The sequence below is a fragment of the Oncorhynchus kisutch genome, linkage group LG2, assembly GCF_002021735.2.
Source record: "Oncorhynchus kisutch isolate 150728-3 linkage group LG2, Okis_V2, whole genome shotgun sequence".
In the NCBI taxonomy this organism is placed as follows: Eukaryota; Metazoa; Chordata; class Actinopteri; order Salmoniformes; family Salmonidae; genus Oncorhynchus; species Oncorhynchus kisutch.
The window spans coordinates 39,188,010-39,211,815 of NC_034175.2; the positions used below are offsets into that span (position 1 = coordinate 39,188,010).

A 23,806-nucleotide genomic window follows, 5' to 3' on the forward strand; every position below is an offset into this window, starting at 1 on the left:
CCCCGTGCACAAAGCGAGGTCCATGCAGAAATGGTTTGTTGAGATCGGTGTGGAAGAACTTGACTGGCTTGCACAGAGCCCTGACCTCAACGCCATTGAACACCTTTGGGATGAATTGGAACTCCAACTACGAGCCAGGCCTAATTGCCCTACATCAGTGCCCAACCTCACTGATGCTCTTGTGGCATCAGTCAGTCCCCGCAGCAATGTTCCAACTTCTACTGGAAATCCTTCCCAGAAGAGTGGAGGCTGTTATAGCAGCAAATGGGGGACCAACTCCATATTGATTTCCATGATTTTGGAATGAGATGTTCGACGAGCAGGTGTCCACATACTTTTGGACATGTGGTGTATGAAGTAGTTCCAAAATCCCCAACGTAGAAATGAATGGTGAAAAAACAACGATTGGAACCATTTCCAGGTTTTACCGCTAGGTTTTATGGGTTATATGACTCATACTGTGGTACTCAATTTGTGCACTGCAGTCATGCATCGTGAATATCCAGACCTCATTAGGACTAGTCCTACATGTGTAGCTACTGCAGTTGTTTGACACCGTCAATAACTGTACTTCCTGGTGACTGGTATGCTACTGCCATCTGCTGGACATTATTGCAGCATCCCGGACAGGTACCAATGACTGATTTTGTGACTGATCAACCACAATGTGCCATTTTGGTGCACCTGTATGAAGTTAAACATCCACATAAGAAATGGAACAACTTCACAGATGGAGGGAATGAGGTATACATAGTACGTTTTTATGTTTTATTTTAAAGCAGGCCTACTCACACACACAGAGGGGGACGCAGATATCAAGAACTACAACATCACTGAAGTGAATTTATTGACAGAAATAGAAAATACTTTCCATAGTAAGAAAATACATTTTCATCAACAAAATAGAGAATAGTTTGGTCTCGATATAGTTTGGTCTAGATACAGAAATTCATATTGTACATAATAATAAGCCATTGTAAAGCCTTTCCAGAATGACCAACATAAGTAGTGAATTAAAGCTGAATCCCAGAAACGACAAAAACAAACCTTCAATACAACAGTATTAGGTTGGAGTGTAACAAGTTGCCATTTCAGTCCAGCTTCCCCCTGCTTCCAATACAATGTCAACCTATTTATGTATGTTTATTTAAATTCAACGATAGATATATTGAAGGCCTTTATAGCATTGCTACTTGGGTACATGGTTATCACCCAGCTTTAACAAATCAAAGCGCAGCTCTGTTTGTCCTCTCCACGAAGTGCAGATTGACTTGTCTGTCTGCTACTAAGACGGTGCGATTGAGGGCTTTCACCTCTCCTATGCTGGGGTCCGGTCTGATTTCAAACAGCTTGATTATCTGGGGGAGAGAAAAATATATATTTTTGTCATTGTCTGGGTCTCTTCAGGGGTAGCCATGTTCACTTTAACATCCATGTCCGATAGGCTCATTGGCCACACACAAGTTCATGCCTCCACCACCTACCACAAATTCTGCTGCTAGAACTGTTGATCAACTCTGCTATCTGCTGTGCTGCTATCCACATTCTATACTTTTCCCTATGACACTCAGGTATATAATCTCTGGCTCTTACCCGTGACAGAGCCAAGTACATCTCCAGTTCAGCTATACGACGACCTACACAGCCCCGAACCCCAAACCCAAATGGTATAGAGCCAAATGGGTTTGGTCGAACTCGGCCATCCCTCAACCATCGTTCAGGCTTGAACTTTGATGGTTCTGGGAATGTCTTTTCATCCTGGCTGGTGGCATAGTGACACATTGTAAACGAAGTCTACAGACAAGACATCAGGGAGGGAATGATTTGCTACAGCACTACTTCGACAAAGACATAATTGACATGAATTCAAATGGTGTTTTGTTTCAATTGTTGGGCCATTTGTAGGCCATTAAAGTGAATATGTTGATTGTGCCCCTAAAGCTAGACTAACCTTCTTGGGAAAGAAATGTCCTCCAATTATGATATCATTCTCTACCATGATGCGTGCATTCATCGGGACCACAGGGTACATTCTGGTAAACAGGACATACATCAAAAAATGGTGTTAGAGAAAGGTAATGGAACTTTCAAGAACTCAACCCTTTCCAAAGAAAATATCAATGCTGCCATACAAGAGCTAAATTAGGCAATCATACTCATGATGTATACCCCCCCCCCCCCCCCCACACACCCCCCACCCCACCAACCCCCCGTGAACATTTTGTTTTTTGCCCTATGACTACACAGCAATAGTGTTAAGTTAAAAAAACAAAATGCTTGGTACCCGACCACTTCCACAGTTCTTACCTCAGTGCTTCCTTGATGACGGCCTTGAGGTACGGCATACGGTTAACGTCTTGGGCAGATGGGATCTTGTCTCCTGGTACGCAGTGGGACACCTCCTGATAAAGGGTGTCCTGCTCATTGGGGTACCTGGACAGCAGGTGCATGGCCCACATCATGGTATTGGATGTCTTCAAGCATGACAACAACAACAGTGTTAGTGAATACAAGCCCTTACGGTACAACACATCGAGATTGTAGTGAAGCTCCATGGATTTGCTAACCGTGTCCACTCCAGCCAATAACAGCTCAGTGACGCTGCCGTACACTTCTTTGTTGGTCATCTTGGTGTTGGAGAGGAGGTACGTTAAATATTCTCCCTCGACTTCCTGGTCTGTATCCACTCGCTTCTGAATTGCCTCCATCTTCATGTCAATCAACTTCCCAGCTGAAAAAGTCCAGCATTATCTACCTCAGGGGTTCCCAAACTTTTTCACGTCCACGTCTATTTCTATGGGCACAGGCACTGTTCATGACACAAACTGTTCACACCCCTCTTGTTGGTGGAGATAATTTAGCAGTTTTAAAGCAAATTTTCTTGCATTTCTATACATTTTGCCATGTCTAATGTGTATTCCTGTGATATTTCAGTAAATAAAAAATGACAACAAAATCTAAGTGCTAAAAAAACTAATAAAAAATGGGCTAGTTGATCTGGACACTTCTGACAAGTTATAAATATCTCTAGGGTATGCAATGACTGACATGACAAGAGGAACTGATGATGCACTACCCAATTTCTAAATTGCACCTTATGCATTCTGCAAGAGGAAGTTTAAAGTTGGACTAAGTTGCTTAAAACGTTTTTTTTTAAATATAAATATATATATATATTTTTTATAATGTACTTTTTTGGGGTGGGGAGGGGGCGCCCCCCATGCCGACCCCTCAGTTTGGGAACCACTGATCTACGTGACCCAATAGGTCCAATATCACAATGCACTCTCCAATCCAATGCTTTTTAAATTCTTGAGAAGGTATGACCAAGTGACGGGATGTCTTGTCCTAAATAACTCACAGAATTTGAAGATGCCCTCCCAGCCAGCGATGTAGTGCCTGTAGATTGGCAGGATGTTGCGGCTCCACTTAGGCAGCATGGCCACCGGCATGCTGTAGGAGAACATCTGAGCGATGGAGTCGATGAAGTCCTGCGTCTCTACCGGGATCTCTTCCTCCAGACAGCCGATCCGTGTCTCAAACAGGATGGAAGAGATTCCTGAAGAACAGAGATTAGATATTTATCACTGAAACGGATGCAGGCAATTCTCACTTGCTGTATGTAGTAACCTACATTTACTAAAACCAACCCCCACAAAAGTATTTTGCTTTAAATGCTGTAAAGACCCACATATTCTGAAAGACATCAGGCTTTCCTCTTATAGGGAGGCAAATCAAAAAACACAAAATATCAAACAAGATAACAAAAAGTAAAGTAAAAGTATTTTGCAAAAACAGGTAGCACACGTTAAAATGTAAAAAGACAGGTCTGTAAATGTTGAATACCCCTGTTGTGACAAGTAGGTAGGGAGGAGGAAGGAAAAGAACTGAAAATGTCAAAACAAACATCTTCACATTTTCACATTTTTTGTAAATATTAAATAACCATTAAGATAACCGTATAGCAGTAAGTAGCAGTAGAAATATTGTTGTCCGTTAGTTTACTCCAGCTAGGGTAGGGATGGTAGGGTAAAGGGGAAAAAGTATAGAGAAGAAAAAAAAACGAAATAAAGGGATTACAAATTATACCAATACATACATTGATAGAACTTACGATCTATCTGCAATATTAAAGCTGGTCTTAAAATTAGAAATAGAAACTGTATCTGTGTCCGCTATTGCTGTCCATTGGCTGGTTCAGGAGCCAGTTTCGTCCAGAGCCAGTCCCAGTAGGCAGGCTGCAGGGCCGGGTCCTGGGGCTAGTCCAGGTAGGTCCTGGTCTTGACCAGCCTGGCCAGCCTGTGATGGGTAGAGAGCTGACGAGGAGGGATGTCCTCCAAGAAGGCCAGGATGAGGATGTCCCTGTGCCCCACCAGCAGATCGAGGGTGGCCAGTCACAGCTCCAAGGAGCACCAGTTACTGCGCCGGTAGTGATGACTCACCAGACGCCACTGCCATAGAGGCCGTCAGTGATGTTTTCCACAATGACCTTCACAACAAGTCCCTGTTGTGCAGGCGGAGACGCAGGAACGGAGAACTTCTCTGTTGAGGCCTGGCAGCAGTTGCTACACCATCACATGTTCGTCTCTGCCGCTATATGACACAAAGGCATTGTAGCGGTATCGCTCCCTGGGGTTGGGCCTCCGCACGGCCTCCTCCATCCAACCGCAAACGATGTGGCAGAGGGCCAGCAGGTAGTCTCCAGCCAGCTGATTGAGCAGGACCACAAGTATGAAGAGGAGCAGGCTCATGGAAGTGCATATGAAGAGGATAAAGCCCATGTCCAGGGAAGAGTTGGCCTCTTGTTGAAACTCTGGATGCCATCTTAATTTTTGCACATATTGCCAGCTCCACAGCATGCCATATGATGACCTGGATTTGTCTCTGTCCCCTGGCCCCAGTTCTCCAGCCAGCCGTTCTCACAGCTGCAGTACAGGCGAGGATAGTAGAACTTCACATACCTAAGGCTGGTCAGGTTCTGGGAAGTTCTCCATCACATTAAACTCCTCTGTCACATCCACATATAGGAAGTGCAGGTCTCTGCTCAACTCCTCCCCCAGAGGAAGGATTCTACAGTAGATGAGACTCAAGCTCTCCAGCCTGGTCAGGTCATCGTAACATGACGCCCAGTGCTGGCCGAGCGATGAGGTCCACGTTCATTAGCTTCAGATCACTCAGCTGCACTAGTCTGTTTAGGTCAGTCATGTCCAAACTCTGTCGAGGAAACCAACTGAAATTCAAACTCCTGTAGGGAGGTGAAGTACAGGTCAAAGAAGTCAGACCCACACAGGAGTTGTCCTGTCTTGACATTGAGGTAGACAACTGACCGAAAGCATGACCACCAGCAGTCCTGGAAGATCACATTCGACGGAGAGCTGAGTTTTAAGGCGAAGCCTGGTTTTGGGGATCTGTTGCTGATAATGATGATGGTAAGAGGACACCAGGAGCTAATGTTCGTGTGAGTCAGACCTTGAGGGAAGACACCAAATATGTGTGTCGGATTCACACTTGTCTCTAACTCACTGGTTGGAGGGCGAAAGTCCAAATGTAGTTCCTTCAGCAAAGTAAGGTGGATGAATGCAGATGCTTCAATATGTATAATTGGTTATCATACAGCAGTAGGGTTTCCAAGCTGTCCAGGCCAAATAAACTGTTCTCAGATGTTGCGTCGTTGTTCCTGAATTTAGGATTAAGTAACACCATTTGTGTCATTGAAAGTTTGCATTTCACAAATTGATTGAAAGGAACTGTTTTCCTCGTCAAAGTAAAAAGTATCTATTCTGCTGATTCTAGACTGCAGAAGCTGTCTGTCTACTCACTAATGTCAGGCAAATCGAGAGATGAAATGTTTTCAAAGGCAATTCTAGCCTTTAGCTCAGTGCGGATGTTGGCTGTAATCCATGACTTCTGGTTGGGATATGTACGAAAGGTCACTGTGGGGACAACGTCATCGATGTAGTTATTCACGAAGCCAGTTACTGATGTGGTATTCTCCTCAATGCCATTGGATGAATCCCGTAACATATTCCAGTCTGTGCTAGCAAAACAGTCCTGTAGCTTATCATCCGTGTCATCTGACCACATCTGTATTGAGAGAGTCACTAGTACTTTAAAAAACAAAATGTTTTTATTGAATATCCGAAACATACAATATACTTGCAGTGAAGCCGCTCAACAAGTACACCATACCAGTCATCCAACAGATTCCCATTCAGAGCGACACACAGAAGCATCCAGGGTCAATGCCCTGCTCAGCGGCACATTGACAGATCTCCCGCCAGGCCAAAAAGCGTGAACCCGAACCCTCCAAGATCCCCCCACAGTTCCCCAATAGTTGTCCCGCAACCATTCGAGACCTCTCCCACAGTCTCCCCCAATAATAAAAAAATAAATAAAAATACTATTAATTCCATTCCCCAACAACCCCCCAATGCACCAACAACCAAGAGAATGAACTGAAGAGAAACAAGAAAAAGACTGAATAAAACAGCAAACAACAATGCAAAAAAACAACAACAACAACAAAAATGTAAAACAAAGGACATCAAGGACAACTAAAATCATAGCAGCAATGCCAACTGTATATGTTTGTGTGCATGTCTGGCACTATTACATCTATGTCTGTGTTCTTGTATGCGTTTATTTGAATGAGAGTGTGTGTGTATATGCATGTGTACAAACACCTGCATGGCATCAGCCTCAGGCAAACCGGTATTAGCTGTAAAAACACTGCCCCTCAGTGTCATTCAAACATGCTTTTTAATTATGTTTTATTTTGACTTTATTTTTGACTTTTATCTTTGACCATCATTCTATCTCCCATACAGCAACTCCACTCCCACTTGTCTCTATTCCACATCCCAATCCTCAGCTTCCCTCAGCCCATCCCACCTATCTCTGCTGGCCACCCTCTTCGGATTTCTACGCAACATATATCTTTCAACTGTGCTGTGATGTTTAACGTACAATTTCAATCTATCTAATCAAATAGAATCCACAGATTGCGAGTTGAAGATAAATACTTTTACTATGAGTATTTGAATATTAGTAATCGACTGACCCGGTCTCTTCAGATCTCCTAACAGTACTATTTCTAGGGTCAATTTTAGATCAATGCTATGCGTTTTCAGCCATTCCTGAGCCTCAGACCAGAAACAGGCTACCAGAGGGCAATACCAAAATAAATGGTCTATTGATTCTGTATCCTCACAACAAAATCAACATTTTGTTGGTGGCAAGAATTCTCTATAATAATTTTAGCTAAATAGCACGAAGTCTTGAATCTTGCGTTGTTTTATATATCTCATAACTCATACACCCTGTACCACTGGAATCGGTACATCAAAAATCTCTTCCCAACTATTTTGCAATCTGTATGGCACAGTTGTCAACATCCTGGTCCTCAAATAAATCTGGTATACTTGCTATTTTTATTCCTCTGCCAGTTTTGATCCTTTATATTGGGCAGACAGACCAGTTCCCTACCTCCTTCCGCTGCCACCTGCCTCCTCCATGTTTGGGTTAATGGTGTAATCATTTGGTTGTACTCTTGGACTAAGTAGACCTTCCCGTACAATTCTGATAATTCTGTTCTATCTTTTCAGGGGGATGAAGCTCTGCAAGCTCTGCAAGCTCTGCAATGCTTGTTTGAAAAAGAGAGATACTTTGAAAAAAGTATCATTTTCAACTTATCAAAAATGAGACATGGCAATCTGCACAATGGCAAAAAGGCCATTTTTAAACAATGAATGAGCTTTTCTTAGTAATCTACTCGAGAACCATTTAGGCTTCAAGTAAAACTTTTGAATAAGTGAAGCTTTTAGAGAGAGGTTCAGTGCTTTTATATTTAATAATCTCTACCCACCCAATTCATATTCATTATATAGATAAGCACGCTTTATTTTGTCTGGTTTAGCGTCCCAGAAAAAGCCAAATATTTTTTGCTCATATGATTTGAAATACGAATCATCAGGAGTAGTCAGCACCATAAGTAAGTGAGTAAACTGAGATATGACTAAGGAGTTAATCAGATACATTTTTCCATAAATAGACAGGTATTTACCTCTCCATGGTTGCAGGATCATGTCTATTTTTACAAGTTTTCTATTGAAATTCATTGTGGAGAGCTTATTTATATATTTTGTGATATGAATATCAAGTATGTCTACTTCACCATAAGCCCATTTATAGGTAAACTGCAGGGTAATGTAAAAGTTTTATTTTTTAAAGATCCAATACATAATATTGTACACTTATCATAATTAGGTTTTAGTCCAGAATACAGAAAAATTATCTAGATCTTCAATGAGACATTGCAGGGATGTAGCTTGCGGACTTCATTTAAAACCTGAGTCATCGGCATACATGGACACCTTTGTTTTTAAGCCTTGGATTTCTAATCCTCTAATGTTGTAATTGGATCTGATTTTAATAGCTAGCATTTCGATGGCCATAACGAATAGATATGGTGACAGCGGACACTCTTGTGTAAATCCTCTTGACAATTCAAAACTCTCTGAGAAGTAGTCGTTATTTACTATCTTACACCTGGGGTTGCTTTACATTATTCTTACCCATTTTATAAGAGAATCACCGAAATTGAAAAAATCCAGTCTTACTTTATCAAATGCCTTTTCAAAATCCCCTATAAATGCCAGTCCTGGCTTCTTAGATGTTTCATGATGTTGGTAAAACCCTTTTAATTCTGAGTGCTATGTATTTCACTAGTGTTTTTGCATCATAACATTGAAATGTGAGAGGCCTCCAGTTTATTAGATAGGCTGGGTCTTTATATTTGCCATCTGGGTCTTGTTTTCATAATAGAGAAATCTGACATTCCTGCTGAATACCTGACATTTTTATAGGAGTAGTTAAAACAATCTAACAATGGAGCTTTTAGTATATCAAAAAAGGCTTGATATACCTCTACCGGTATGCCATCAAGCCCTGGGGGTTTTCCAGACTGAAAGGATTTAATCGTTTCAAAACGTTCTTCCTCTGTAATTTGGACTTCGCACTGATCTTTCTGTACATTTATACATTTTTGACAAGACAATGTTAATAATCGTCAAGACAATGGTGAACAAAGGGCAGACTTATACAATTACTAAATCAGGGGAGAATATGTGGACCAGGTGTGCGTAATGACACAGTTCAGTTCCTAGAGGCCAGTGACGTAGACCCCTGAAACTGGTGCACGGAATGAGCAATGAGGGATCCGTGACACAAGGTGTAGATGAGACCCTATGGTTGCATCAAACACGATTACAACTTTCCTCTCGGACACATCATTACTTTAGTTTTTCACTACCTTCACACTCGCAACACTAGAAGTGCCACTGCTGTCAGCAGCGCTTATAGCAGGGCCATTATTTTTACTTTTACTCTTCACCACAGACCATCCACGTCCTTGACTTTCCTCATCTACACCCATACCATCAGAACTATCATCCATTTCGACCACAGTCCGGCAAAGCTAGAGACCACAAACACGTTTTCCCTTTCCGAAGCTTCCGACAATGCCTGTAGCTCCGGATTCAACATTGTCTAACGCTCAAGATCGAGTGGATGTTCGTTCTGTAGTTTGTCCAAGGGAATCAGTTTCAATCGCAATTTTCTTTTCTCCAGTTGAATGCTGTTTGATCCAGTCAATTTATCCAATGAGATAATCAGAATGCTCCTCTATCCAATGGAATACCACATTGGTGGGATTGCTTGTCTGATGGAATGAAGACCTTCAGTTCTTCCACTGCTTTGTCTGCTAGCTGTGTTGTATTTGTGTGCATTTTCTCTTTGTCTTGTTATATATCGTTTACTCGACACTTTCCACAATTAGACACTTTGAGAGAGGCTGTAGGTTACAGATTAGATTATTTTCTCACTTCCTCTTAGCCTCTACCTACAGTATGCCAGAAGTAGTGATTAGCATTATCTGTACATCTGATATACTAAGACACAACGTAAAGCATCACTTTCCGTATTATTATAAAACAACACTTTAGTTCTAGCATCCAAGTGTAATGCATTATCATGCAGTTGTAATGCATTGTAAGATGGTCATGCAGCCTGGTCTCATAAACAGACGTAAAATAGTATATGTAAATCTGGTACACTCAAATGTATATGATATGTTACTTTAAGCATGGTTACATAAGATAGAAGGTTACTTAAGACAAAAAATGAAAGGCTGTCAACTTTAGCATTTTAGATAATTACCAACTACTTATTATGTTTTAGCAACTTTGCAACTACTTACCATGTTAGCTAACCCTTCCCCTAAAATTAACACTAACCTTAACCCATTAGCCACCTAGCTAACATTAGCAACAACAAATTCGAATTTGTAACATATCACACGTTTCACAAATTCCTAACATTTTGTTCGAATTGCAATTCGTGACATATTGTACAAATTGCAATTCGTAACATATCATATTAATTGTAACTCATAACTATCATATGAAATGGATGATGGACATTCACAAATTAATACATACCATACGAAACATAACATATTATACTAAATGTAGTGTCTCGGATTTTCGTACAGAATAATACGAAGTGCTCTGAGAAGTGCTCTGATTTGTCATGAACAAGCTTGGCCCTGTTATAATGTCTTATAATCATCTCAATGAGCTGGACGAAATAACAGCCAGTTTGAGACAGTTGAAAATGTAATGCATGGCGACAGCCTACATGAGCCTCACACATGCTTATAATTAGTTATATAGCATAATACCTGATTCTTTATAATTTAACTTAAAATGAACTAGAAATAAGGGTGAAAGAATCATCCCCTCACACACAGGCAGGATTTCCACCTACCCTCCAGAGAGAATCGGTAGAGCTCATTGGACAGGTTGGTCACAAGGTCTCCCGATGGACTTATCCGGCGCAGGTGGTAGATCCTCTTGATCAGGTCACTGACCACCTCGTTGACAACGTCTCCGTACTGCACCGAGTCTTTGGGGTGCATCATGCGCTTGTTCAGCACAGTCCGCAGCTTGTACCACTTTTCCCCTTCCCTGTCAGAAAACATAATATATCAGGCACTGCATGACACACTCACAGCACATTCACAGCAAAACAATGATATGGCAGGATAATACATTTTGATTAGTTGGCACATATTGGAATATAGCTCATTACTACTAATTTATATGGCTTTACTCTTCTTGAGCATCCGTTTGATTCACATGCCTGGACTTTGACCTACAAAGGGCCTAACAGGTCTTGCAGCATTTGGAGAACACAACTGGGGAAATGTAGTCAGAATGTCTGCCGTGCTTATCTATTTCAAACATCTATGTTGGTGTGCATATCAAATCTCACTAAGATAGATGGCTGCTTAGGCCAAGTAAGATGGCTGTAGGCTTATACAGTTTGATGGTTCCAAAAGGAAGCTCCCAGTGCAAACTATGCTGTGTAAGTCTTAGGTCATGTTTCCTGCCTTGCACACTTGCATGGCCTATGGAAATGGTTAATGACACAGCCTTTCTGGATCACTATTGATCACTATCTGTGGCAAATCTCTTTCATGACAGAGAACTAGTGTATCAATTATGTCCCTGGGTGTGATTATAAGACATGTACTGTGTATGTACAACACTCTCATGTAACTGTTTTCCATTTCCCACTGCTATGTCCCTCTCTTATGTGATCTCATCACTGCCTGCCATCAGATGGCGAAGCTATCAATTGGTTGAGGCAAAAGACCAGCAATGTACAGGGATGTCATTGTCACCACCTGTCAGGAGACAGTGGCCATCCCTGAGCCTTACTCAGTAAAGGGGCCATAGCCGATGCCTCTCAGGTCCCGGTACTCTGTCCAGAGGGACATATCTCCTCGGCTGGGGAACTTCTCACCCTTCCTAAGTAGCTCCTCCAGGAGCTCCACACTGTTGAGGGCGATGGAGTGAAACTTGCCCATGCCCATTTTGTACATGGGGCCGTACAGCTGTTTCTCATACACCTAGAACACAGAGAGAGAGAGAGAGAGAGACTAGCATTTGCGGAGGGAAAAAACTCAGGGTGTTACATACAGTATACTTTATAGTACACACATTTCTAAACATCTCTACCATTCAGGATGTTCCACATTGTTGTGTAACTGAAAATATCCCTTTTTGAAAATATCACTTTTATGGATTAAGATGGCGGCGTGGAACATGGCTGATGTTTTACATTCTCCCAACCAATTGTGCTATTTTGTTGTTTTTTTGCATTTTGTGTAACTTCTTTTTTTACTTATTGTGTAAATAATGTTGTTGCTACCGTCTCTTATGACCGAAAATAACTTCTGGACATCAGAAAAGCGATTACTCACCGCGGACTGGCAGAAACTATTTCCTTTGATGAGTCCGACGAGAAGGATATCCTGCTTTCACTGGAACAGACCCAGATCCATACATTTCTGCATGAAGAAAAGACGGCGGAAAAGGGGCCGCAGATCGGGCAGCCTTTTGAGAATCCAGAGGCGAGTGAGTAAATTCCCACTGCCATCCGTTCTTCTTGCTAACGTGCAATCATTGAAAAATAAAATTGATGACCTACGATTAAGATTATCCCCCCAAAGGGACATTAAAAACTGTAACATCTTAAGCAGGAAGTAGCAGTGACTCGCTCAATACAGAAGTGGTCAGATGACGCAGATGCTACACTACACGGCTGTTTTGCTAGCACAGACTGGAATATGTTCCGGGATTCATCCAATGGCATTGAGGAGTACAGCACCTCAGTCATCGGCTTCATCAATAAGTGCACCGATGATGTTGTCCCCACAGTGACTGTACGTACATATCCCAACCACAAGCAATGGATACACACAACATCCGCATCGAGCTAAAGACTAGAGCTGCCACTTTCAAGGAGCGGGACACTAATCCGGACTATAAGAAATCCCGCTATGCTCTCAGACGACCCATCAAACAAGCAAAGCGTTAATACAAGATTAAGATTGAATCCTACTACACCGGCTCTGACGCTTGTCAGATGTGGCAGGGCTTGTAAACTATTACAGACTACAAAAGGAAACCCAGACGCGAGCTGCCCAGTGACCCGAGCCTACCAGATGAGCTAAATGCCATTTTATGCTCACTTCGAGGCAAGCAAAACTGAAGCATGCAAGAGAGCACCAGCTGTTCTGGATGACTGTGTGATAACGCTCTCGGTAGCCGATGTGAACAAAACCTTTAAACAGGTCAACATTCACAAAGTCACTGGGCCAGATGGATTACCAGGATGTGTACTCCAAGCATGTGCGGACCATCTGTCAAGTGTCTTCACTGACATTTTCAACCTCTCCCTGACCGAGTCTTTAATGCCTACATGTTTCAAGCAGGACACCATAGTCCCTGTGCCCAAGAAAGCGAAGGTAACCTGCCTAAATTATTACCGCCCCGAGGCACTCACATATGTAGCCATGAAGTCATGGCTCACATCAACAACATCCTCCCGGACAGCCTAGACCTGCTCCAATTCGCATACCGCCCCAACAGATCCACAGATGACACAATCTCAATCGCACTCCACACTGCCCTTTCTCACCTGGACAAAAGGAACACCTATGTGAGAATGCTGTTCATTGACTACAGCTCAGCATTCAACACCATAGTGCCCACGAAGCTCATCACTAAGCTAAGGACTCTGGGACTAAACACCTACCTCTGCAACTGGATCCTGGACTTTCTGACGACTCCAACACCATCATTAAGTTTGCTGACAGCACAACAGCCTGATCACAAACAATGATGAGATGGTCTATAGGGAGGAGGTCAGAGAACTGGCAGTGTGGTGCCAGGACAACAATTGATTGTGGACTACAGGAAAAGGCGGGCCGAACACCCCCTCATTAACATCAACGGGGGCTGGAGTGGAGCGGGTCGAGAGTTTCAAGTTCCTTGGTGTCCACATCACCAACGAATTATCATGGTCCAAACATTCCAAGACAGTTGTGAAGGGGGCACAACTAAAACTTTTCCCCCTCAGGAGACTGAAAAGATTTGTCATGGGTCCCCAGATCCTCAATAGGTTCTACAGCTGCACCATCGAGAGCATCCTGACCGGTTGCATCACCGCCTGGTATGGCAACTGCTCGGCATCTGACCGTAAGGTGCTACAGAGGGTAGTGTGAACGGCCCAGTACATCACTGGGGCCAAGCTTCCTGCCATCCAGGATCTATATAATAGGCAGTGTCAGAGGAAAGCCCATAAAATTGTCAGAGACTCCAGTCACCCAAGTTATAGACTGTTTTCTCTGCTACCGCACGGCAAGTGGTTCCGGAGCGTCAAGTCCATGACCCAAAGGCTCCTCAACAGCTTCTACCCCCAAGCCATAAGACTGCTGAACAATTCAGAAAATCGCCACCGGACAATTTACATTGACCCTTCCCCCTTTTGTAGTATGCTGCTACTCGCTGTTTGTTTGTTATCTATGCATAGTCACTTCACCCCCACCTACATGTACAGATTACCTCAAATAGCCTGTACCCCCGCACACTAACTCAGTACCGGTGCCCCCTGTATATAGCCCCTTTATTGTTATTCTTATTGTGTTACTTTTTATTATTACTTTATATTTTAGACTACTTTGTAAATATTTTCTTAACTCTTCTTGAACTGCTCTGTTGGTTAAGGGCTTGTAAGTAAGCATTTCACGGTAAAGTCTACACTTGTTGTATTGTGACAAATAAAGTTTGATTAGATTTTGATCTGATATTTGGAAAAGGGGTCAACAAACCCCTCAACATGCATTCTGGCAGAATAAATCTAAACCTCTGCCCTTTTGTAATCCTAGCTGTGTCAATGGAGATGGCCCTTGGGATAGTATTTCCAAAGCGAAGGCAGCTCTGCATGTCAGAGAATACCTGTTGTTAGCCCACTAGGTTAAATCCATTATACTCTCCTCTATGCACTCTCCTCTATAATAGTCTCTGTGGGTCAGCTTTGACTAAACACAAACACCTCACACAGATCTCATGTTTCAACTCTAGTTAGTGAGCAGTAACAGAGAAACACACAATAAGGTATCGGAAACTTACTGTACCCAAAACATAGAGAGGGGTAAATATCAGCAGCCACCATTCAAAAAACAGAGCACACTTAAAAAACACACATTTCCATAGAGGGCATAGCCTTTTACTGTACCTGTAGCTCATGTAGGCGGTTGTAGTAGCCTTTGACAAACATTCTGTAAAACATATCCCGGGTTTTGATCCTGGGGAGGTCATCTGCAGTCCGAATCTTACCCTGGGAGATGGATGGTAGGGTGTTGGAGGGAGAACGGGTGCCTCCTACCCACCTGGTGGAGACCAGAGCTGGGGCTGTGGAGCACAGCAGGAGCCAGCGGCCGCTCCTCTGCATCGCACTCTGGGCCAGATGCACGGCCATGATGGAAGCAGTAAGAGGAATTGTCTAAAAACACAGGGCTCCTCTTTCAACAGTGAGACTGGGGAGTGGCCATGTCTTTGGGAGCCTGGGGAGGTTAACCCTTCAGCTTCAACACGAAAGGACAGGAAATAAGGAAATAAGGCTGAAGGCTGAAGAGCAGCCCTACTGGAAGACTGGAACACATAGAAATAACTGGTCTCTCTGGTCAGATGTACTGTACCAATGTGTTATGGGATTTTTATGAATAATGACAAAATGATGTACAGTATATCACAAAAGTGAGTACACCCCTCACATTTTTGTAAATATTTGAGTATATCTTTTCATGTGACAACACTGAAGAAATGACACTTTGCTACAATGTAAAGTAGTGAGTGTACAGCTTGCCAAGACCCTGAAACTGAGGTTTAGACATTAATGGCTGTGTGTTGAGTTATTTGGAGGGGACAGCAAATTTACACTGTTATACAAGCTGTACACTCAGTACTTTACATTGTAGCAAAAATGTGACCCATTTAATCTTTAGTTTGTTTGTTTGCTATAAAAAATGCAAAGGGCACTAACATTCACACATAATATTGCATTATGGATCAGCTGACTGGGAACGGTCACAGTGTATGATGGCTGTTGAGCCATCCCACTAACACAACTGTTTTGAGTAATTAACTATCGATTCAATTATCATGGTCTACCTCAATCATGTTTATTCAGGTGTTACAGCCGGTCTGGAACAAAAACCTGCCCACCCCATCCTGCAGCCCTCCAGGCTCAGATCTGCCCACTCCTGCCTCAGATGAATAAAGATTTTTTTTTTGAATAATTCAATGTGATTTAGTTAAATAATTAATGTAAATTAATTATCACATGGCAGGCTAATTGAGAGAAAAAAATAGAGATCAGATTCATAGCTTTACATGCTTCATAGAGTAAATCAAATCAAATCAAATGTTATTTGTCACATGTGTCGAATACAACCGGTTTAGACCTTACACTGAAATGCTTACTTACAAGCCCTTAACCAACAATGCAGTTAAAAAAATTTTAAATGAAAGAAAAGAAAGAAAGAAAAGTAACAAATAATTAAAGAGCAGCAGTAAAATAGCAATAGTGAGGCTATATACAGGGGTACCGGTACAGAGTTAATGGGCGGGGGCACCGGTTAGTCGAGGTAATTGAGGTAATATGTACATGTAGATAGAGCTATTAAAGCGACTGTGCATAGATAATAACAGAGAGTAGCAGCAGCGTTAAAGAGGGGGGAGGGGGGGGGGGTGCAATGCAAATAGTCTGGGTAGCCATTTGATTAGATGTTCAGGAGTATTATGGCTTGGGGGTAGAAGCTGTTTAGAAGCCTCTTGGACCTAGACTTGGTGCTCCGGTACCACTTGCCATGCGGTAGCAGAGAAAACAGTCTATGACTAAGGTGAATGGAGTCTATGACAATTGTTAGGGCCTTCCTCTGACACCGCCTGGTATAGAGGTCGTGGATGGCAGGAGGCTTGGCCCCAGTGATGTACTGGGCCATACGTACTACCCTCTGTAGTGCCTTGCGGTCAGAGGCCGAGCAGTTGCCATACAAGGCACTGATGCAAACCATCAGGATGCTCTCGATGGTGCAGTTGAAAAATGTTTTGAGGATCTGAGGACCAATGCCAAACCTTTTCAGTCTCCTGAGGGGGAATAGGTTTTGTCGTGCCCCCTTCACGACTGCCTTGGTGTGCTTGGACCAGCCCCATCGATGAGAATAGGAGTGGGCTCTGTCCTCCTTTTCCTGTAGTCCACAATCATCTCCTGTGTCTTGATCACGTTGAGGGAGAGGTTGTTGTTCTTGCACCACACGGTAAGGTCTCTGACCTCCTCCATATAGGCTGTCTCGTCGTTGTCGGTGATCAGGCCTACCACTGTTGTGTCATCATCAAACTTAATGATGGCGTTGGAGTCATGCCTGTCCGTGCAGTCATGAGTGAACAGAGAGTACAGGAGGGGACTGAGCACGCACCCCTGAGGGGCCTCCTGTTTGAGGATTCCTTTTGTCCAGGTATGAAAGGGCAGTGTGGAGTGCAATAGAGATTGCAGCATCTGTGGATCTGTTGGGGCGGTATGCAAACTGGAGTGGGTCTAGGGTTTCTGGGATAATGGTGTTGATGTGACCCATGACCAGCCTTTCAAAGCACTTGGCTACAGACCTGAGAGCTACAGGTCGGTAGTCATTTAGGCAGGTTCTTGGGCAAAGGGACTATGGTGGTCTGCTTGAAACATGTTGGTATTACAGACTCAGACAGGGAGAGGTTGAAAATGTCAGTGAAGACACTTGCTAGTTGGTCAGCAAATGCTCGGAGTACACGTCCTGGTAATCCGTCTGGCCCTGTGGCCTTGTGACTGTTAACATGTTTAAAGGTCTTACTCACATTGCCTGAAGAAAGCGTGATCACACAGTCATTCGGAACAGCTGAATCGAGCATATAAGTAATTTAGCTCGTCTGGTAGGCTCGTGTCACTGGGCAGCTCTTGGCTATGCTTACTTTTGTAGTCTGTAATAGTTTGCAAGCCCTGCCACATCCGACGAGCGTTTAGTACGATTCGATCTTAGTCCTGTGTTGACGCTTTGCCTGTTTGATGGTTCATCAGAGGGCATAGCGGGATTTTTATACGCTTCCTGGTTAGAGTCTGTGATAGAAAAATGAAATACTTACCCGATTTGTTGGATATTTAACAATTATTTACTTCACAAACAGTTAGATATTTCTGTCCTGCTAGTGCTGTGTTTTATGATCTTCACTCTAGCAACCTGCAGCTGATCTGGGCATATGGTTTAACTAGAGATAGCTTGAGCTGACAATTGATGCCTATCTTGGTGATACAGTATATAACAACAGCCACATTTTATTCTATGATTAGTGGTGCATGTGAGACACATATCTCCTGTCTGACTGAGCCTGCATTCCATAGACACGATATGGTGTATGTTTTCCCGGGATAGAGATAGGCTGGAGGAACAGAACAAAGGCCTCAGTATTCCTAATTAACCTGGCATCTGGGAGACAGTACCAGAGGCAGATGACCAGAGGATGAACCCAAAGTGTCTTATGGTGCCCCCAATCTACAGTTGAAGTCGGACGTTTACATACACTTAGGTTGGAGTCATTAAAACTCATTTTTCAACTACTCCACAAATGTATTTTTAACAAATGATGGTTTTGGCAAGTCGGTTAGGACACCTTGTGCATGACACAAGTAATTCCCTCAACAATTGTTTACAGACAGATTACTTCACTTATAATTCACTGTATCACAATTCCAGTGGGTAAGAAGTTTACATACAGTGGGGGAAAAAAATATTTAGTCAGCCACCAATTGTGCAAGTTCTCCCACTTAAAAAGATGAGAGAGGCCTGTAATTTTCATCATAGGTATACTTCAACTATGACAGACAGAATGAGGGAAAAAAAATCCAGAAAATCACATTGTAGGATTTCTTATGAATTTATTTGCAAATTATGGTGGAAAATAAGTATTTGGTCAATAACAAAGGTTTTTGTTATATACCCTTTGTTGACAATGACAAAAGTTTTCTGTAAGTCTTCACAAGGTTTTCACACACTGTTGCTGGTATTTTGGCCCATTCCTCCATGCAGATCTCCTCTAGAGCAGTGATGTTTTGGGGCTGTTGCTGGGCAACACAGACTTTCAACTCCCTCCAAAGATTTTCTATGGGGTTGAGATCTGGAGACTGGCTAGGCCACTCCAGGACCTTGAAATGCTTCTTACGAAGCCACTCCTTCGTTGCCCGGGCGGTGTGTTTGGGATCATTGTCACGCTGAAAGACCCAGCCACGTTTAATCTTCAATGCCCTTGCTGATGGAAGGAGGTTTTCACTCAAAATCTCACGGTACATGGCCCCATTCATTCTTTCCATTACACGGATCAGTCGTCCTGGTCCCTTTGCAGAAAAACAGCCCCAAAGCATGATGTTTCCACCCCCATGCTTCACAGTAGGTATGGTGTTCTTTGGATGTAACTCAGCATTCTTTGTCCTCCAAACACGACGAGTTGAGTTTTTACCAAAAAGTTATATTTTGGTTTCATCTGACCATATGACATTCTCCCAATCTTCTTCTGGATCATCCAAATGCTCTCTAGCAAACTTCAGACAGGCCTGGACATGTACTGGCTTAAGCAGGGGGACACGTCTGGTACTGCAGGATTTGAGTCCCTGGTGGCGTAGTGTGTTACTGATGGTAGGCTTTGTTACTTTGGTCCCAGCTCTCTGCAGGTCATTCACTAGGTCCCCCAGTGTGGTTCTGGGATTTTTGCTCACTGTTCTTGTGATCATTTTGACCCCACGGGGTGAGATCTTGCGTGGAGCCCCAGATCGAGGGAGATTATCAGTGGTCTTGTATGTCTTCCATTTCCTAATAATTGCTCCCACAGTTGATTTCTTCAAACCAAGCTGCTTACCTATTGCAGATTCAGTCTTCCCAGCCTGGTGCAGGTTTACAATTTTGTTTCTGATGTCCTTTGACAGCTCTTTGGTCTTGGCCATAGTGAAGTTTGGAGTGTGACTGTTTGAGGTTGTGGACAGGTGTCTTTTATACTGATAACAAGTTCAAACAGGTGCCATTAATACAGGTAACGAGTGGAGGACAGAGGAGCCTCTTAAAGAAGAAGTTACAGGTCTGTGAGAGCCAGAAATCTTGCTTGTTTGTAGGTGACGAAATACTTATTTTCCACCATAATTTGCAAATAAATTCATAAAAAATCCTACAATGTGATTTTCTGGATTTTCTAAACTCATTTTGTCTGTCATTGTTGAAGTGTACCTATGATGAAAATTACAGGCCTCTCTCATCTTTTTAAGTGGGAGAACTTCCACAATTGGTGGCTGACTAAATAATTTTTTGCCCCACTGTACACTAAGTTGACTGTGCCTTTAAACAGCTTGAAAATTCCAGAAAATTATGTCATGGCTTTAAAAGCTTCTGATAGGCTAATTGACATAATTTGAGTCAATTGGTGGTGTACCTGTGTATGTATTGAAGGTACGCCTGAAGGTACCACGTTCATCTGTACAAACAATAGTACGCAAGTTTAAACACCATGGGACCACACAGGCATCCTACCGCTCAGGAAGGAGACACGTTCTGTATCCTAGAGATGAACGTACTTCGGTGCGAAAAGTGCAAATCAATCCCAGAACAACAGCAAAGGACCTTGTGAAGCTGCTGGAGGAAACAGCTACAAAAGTATCTATATCCACAGTAAAACGAGTCCTATATCTACATCATCTGAAAGGCCGCTCAGCAAGGAAGAAGCCACTGCTCCAAAACCGCCATAAAAAAGCCAGACTGCGGTTTGCAACTGCACTTGGGGACAAAGATTGTACTTTTTGGAGAAATATCCTCCGGTCTGATGAAACAAAAATAGAACTGTCTAGCCATAATTACCATCATTGTGTTTAGAGGAAAAAGGGGGAGGCTTGCAAGCCGAAGAACACCATCCCAACCGTGAAGCACAGGGGTGGCAGCATCTTTGCTGCAGGAGGGACTGGTGCACTTCACAAAATAGATAGCATCATGAGGGAGAAAAATGATGTGGATATATTGAAGCAACATCTCAAGACATCAGTCAGGAAGTTAAAGCTTGGTTGCAAATTAGTCTTCCAAATGGACAATGACCCCAAGCATACTTACAAAATTGTGGCAATAGCTTAAGGACAACAAAGTCAAGGTATTGGAGTGGCCATCACAAAGCCCTGACCTCAATTCTATAGAAAATCTGTGGGCAGAACTGAAAAAGCGTGTTTGAGCAAGGAGGCCTACAAACTTGACTCAGTTACACCAGCTCTGTCAGGAGGAATGGGCCAAAATTCACCCAACTTATTGTGGGAAGCTTGTGGAAGGCTGCCCAAAATGTTTGACCCAAGTTAAACAAGTTAAAGGCAATGCTACCAAATAGTAATTGAGTGTATGTAAACTTCTGACCCACTGGGAATGTGATGAAAGAAAATAAAAGCTGAAATAAATCATTCTCTCTATTATTATTCTGACATTTCACATCCTTAAAATAAAGTGGAGATCCTAACTGACCTAAGACAGGGCATTTGTACTAGGATTAAATGTCAGGAATTGTGAAAAACTGAGTTTAAATGTATTTGGCTAAGGTGTATGTCAACTTATGACTTCTACTGTATATAGGAGAGGTGGAACCAAGCATTCTGGGTATTAGCTCTATAAACTGTGCATTGTCTGTAAAGGGGAGTCTCTCAGTCCAACAGTCAAGACTGTTGGGCTGACGGTTTCATTATTGCAATAATTAATTGATATTAAATAAGATGATCGTTTGAAGAAATTACCAAGTCTCTCTCAGTACTGAATTTCCAACACATTTTTTTGCGACGAGGAGGTGATCTGCAACTTCACCTGTTGACCGCTCCTGAAGATCTGGGTAAACTGTGCACAGGGGATCAGAAATTAGGATCTCAGGGTAAACCACGCTTATTATTGAGCACCTGGACCTGATCTGAGATCTGAGAGGTAGCGGTTACGGGATACCAGATCTCATACGTAGTACTGAGAGAGGTAGGCTTGGACAATCTATCAATAAGTGATGAAATTATAAAGGAAAAAGAAAGAAAAAATTTAAGCCCCTGTTGAGGGTACGCTCAGAGTGAGGTCTTCCTTAAGAGGGCCATAGCTGAGGTAACTAGCAGGACTGAGTTTAGTTGATACGATTGTTATTAAGCAGGATATCCTTGGGCACAATTGTTAATTAGCCAGTTGCGGGCAACCAAATGTCCAGATCTGTGGTATTGAGTTGATCACAGTAGGATTGGTGAGGTTAATGTAGAGTGAAGGACTAGAGGACTAGGGTAATCTTGCGAGAAAAATCAATAATTGTTTGAAGAAATGACCAAGTCTCTCTCAGTATTGAATTTCCACAACAAGTCCCTCTCTTTGAAAGCTGCAGCTCTACACTTTACCTCAGTGCGATTGTTGCCTGTAATCCATGGCTTCTAGTTGGGGTATGTACGTACAAATCAAATCAAATCAAATTGTATTTGTCACATACACATGGTTAGCAGATGTTAATGCGAGTGTAGCGAAATGCTTGTGCTTCTAGTTCCGACAATGCAGTAATAACCAACAAGTAATCTAGCTAACAATTCCAAAACTAATACCTTATAGACACAAGTGTAAGGGAATAAAGAATATGTACATAAAGATATATGAATGAGTGATGGTACAGAGCGGCATAGGCAAGATACAGTAGATGGTATTGAGTGCAGTATATACATATGAGATGAGTATGTAAACAAAGTGGCCTAGTTAAAGTGGCTAGTGATACATGTATTACATAAAGATGCAGTAGATGATATAGAGTACAGTATATACATATACATATGAGATGAATAATGTAGGGTATGTAAACATTATATTAGGTAGCATTGTTTAAAGTGGCTAGTGATATATTTTACATAATTTCTCATCAATTCCCATTATTAAAGTGGCTGGAGTTGAGTCAGTGTGTTGGCAGCAGCCACTTAATGTTAGTGGTGGCTGTTTAACAGTCTGATGGCCTTGAGATAGAAGCTGTTTTTCAGTCTCTCGGTCCCAGCTTTGATGCACCTGTACTGACCTCGCCTTCTGGATGATAGCAGGGTGAACAGGCAGTGGCTCAGGTGGTTGTTGTCCTTGATGATCTTTATGGCCTTCCTGTGACATCGGGTGGTGTAGGTGTCCTGGAGGGCAGGTAGTTTGCCCCCGGTGATGCGTTGTGCAGACCTCACTACCCTCTGGAGAGCCTTACGGTTGTGGGCGGAGCAGTTGCCGTACCAGGCGGTGATACAGCCCGACAGGATGCTCTCGATTGTGCATCTGTAGAAGCCTCAGCCTCCTGAGGTTGAAGAGGCGCTGCTGCGCCTTCTTCACGATGCTGTCTGTGTGGGTGGACCAATTCAGTTTGTCTGTGATGTGTACGCAGAGGAACTTAAAACTTAAAACTACCCTCTCCACTACTGTTCCATCAATGTGGATAGGGGGGTGTTCCCTCTGCTGTTTCCTGAAGTCCACAATCATCTCGTTTTGTTGACGTTGAGTGTGAGGTTATTTTCCTGACACCACACTCCGTGGGCCCTGACCTCCTCCCTGTAGGCCGTCTCATCGTTGTTGGTAATCAAGTCTACCACTGTTGTGTCAGCCGCAAACTTGATGATTGAGTTGGAGGCATGCGTGGCCACGCAGTCGTGGGTGAACAGGGAGTACAGGAGAGGGCTCAGAACGCACCCTTGTGGGGCCCCAGTGTTGAGGATCAGCGGGGTGGAAATGTTGTTGCCTACCCTCACCACCTGGGGGCGGCCCGTCAGGAAGTCCAGTACCCAGTTGCACAGGGCGGGGTCGAGACCCAGGGTCTCGAGCTTGATG

At 43.0% G+C, this 23,806-nt stretch overlaps 1 protein-coding gene across 3 annotated transcripts; it reads right to left on the reverse strand.

Moving 5' to 3' along the window:
- Positions 1-815: 815 nt before the first annotated feature.
- On the reverse strand, positions 816-15,459 carry LOC109865639 (cytochrome P450 27C1). Of its 3 annotated transcripts, none has more exons than XM_031794002.1 (9): positions 15,145-15,393; positions 11,781-11,971; positions 10,825-11,024; positions 3,362-3,559; positions 2,568-2,731; positions 2,308-2,474; positions 1,952-2,033; positions 1,594-1,758; positions 816-1,358 (listed from the first exon to the last, which is right to left on the reverse strand). In XM_031794002.1, exons 1-9 carry the CDS (start codon positions 15,385-15,387, stop codon positions 1,227-1,229), a joined length of 1,542 nt encoding a protein of 513 aa, XP_031649862.1. In that variant the 5' UTR covers positions 15,388-15,393; the 3' UTR covers positions 816-1,226. The 3 variants fall into 3 exon arrangements, with proteins under 3 accessions (XP_031649862.1, XP_031649864.1, XP_031649860.1); XM_031794000.1 differs by having other exon boundaries at positions 824-1,358; positions 1,594-1,794; positions 15,145-15,459; XM_031794004.1 differs by lacking the exon at positions 1,594-1,758.
- Positions 15,460-23,806: the final 8,347 nt, after the last annotated feature.

Excerpts from the sequence above, each read along its gene's own strand:
- LOC109865639 (XM_031794000.1), bottom strand. The coding sequence starts at position 15,387 with ATGGCCGTGCATCTGGCCCAGAGTGCGATGCAGAGGAGCGGCCGCTGG. Across the intron at positions 3,560-10,824 it reads CTACCGATTCTCTCTGGAGG|GAATCTCTTCCATCCTGTTT; the intron begins GTAGGTGGAAAT and ends TCTGTTCTTCAG. Across the intron at positions 2,034-2,307 it reads GTCATCAAGGAAGCACTGAG|AATGTACCCTGTGGTCCCGA; the intron begins GTAAGAACTGTG and ends CCTGTTTACCAG.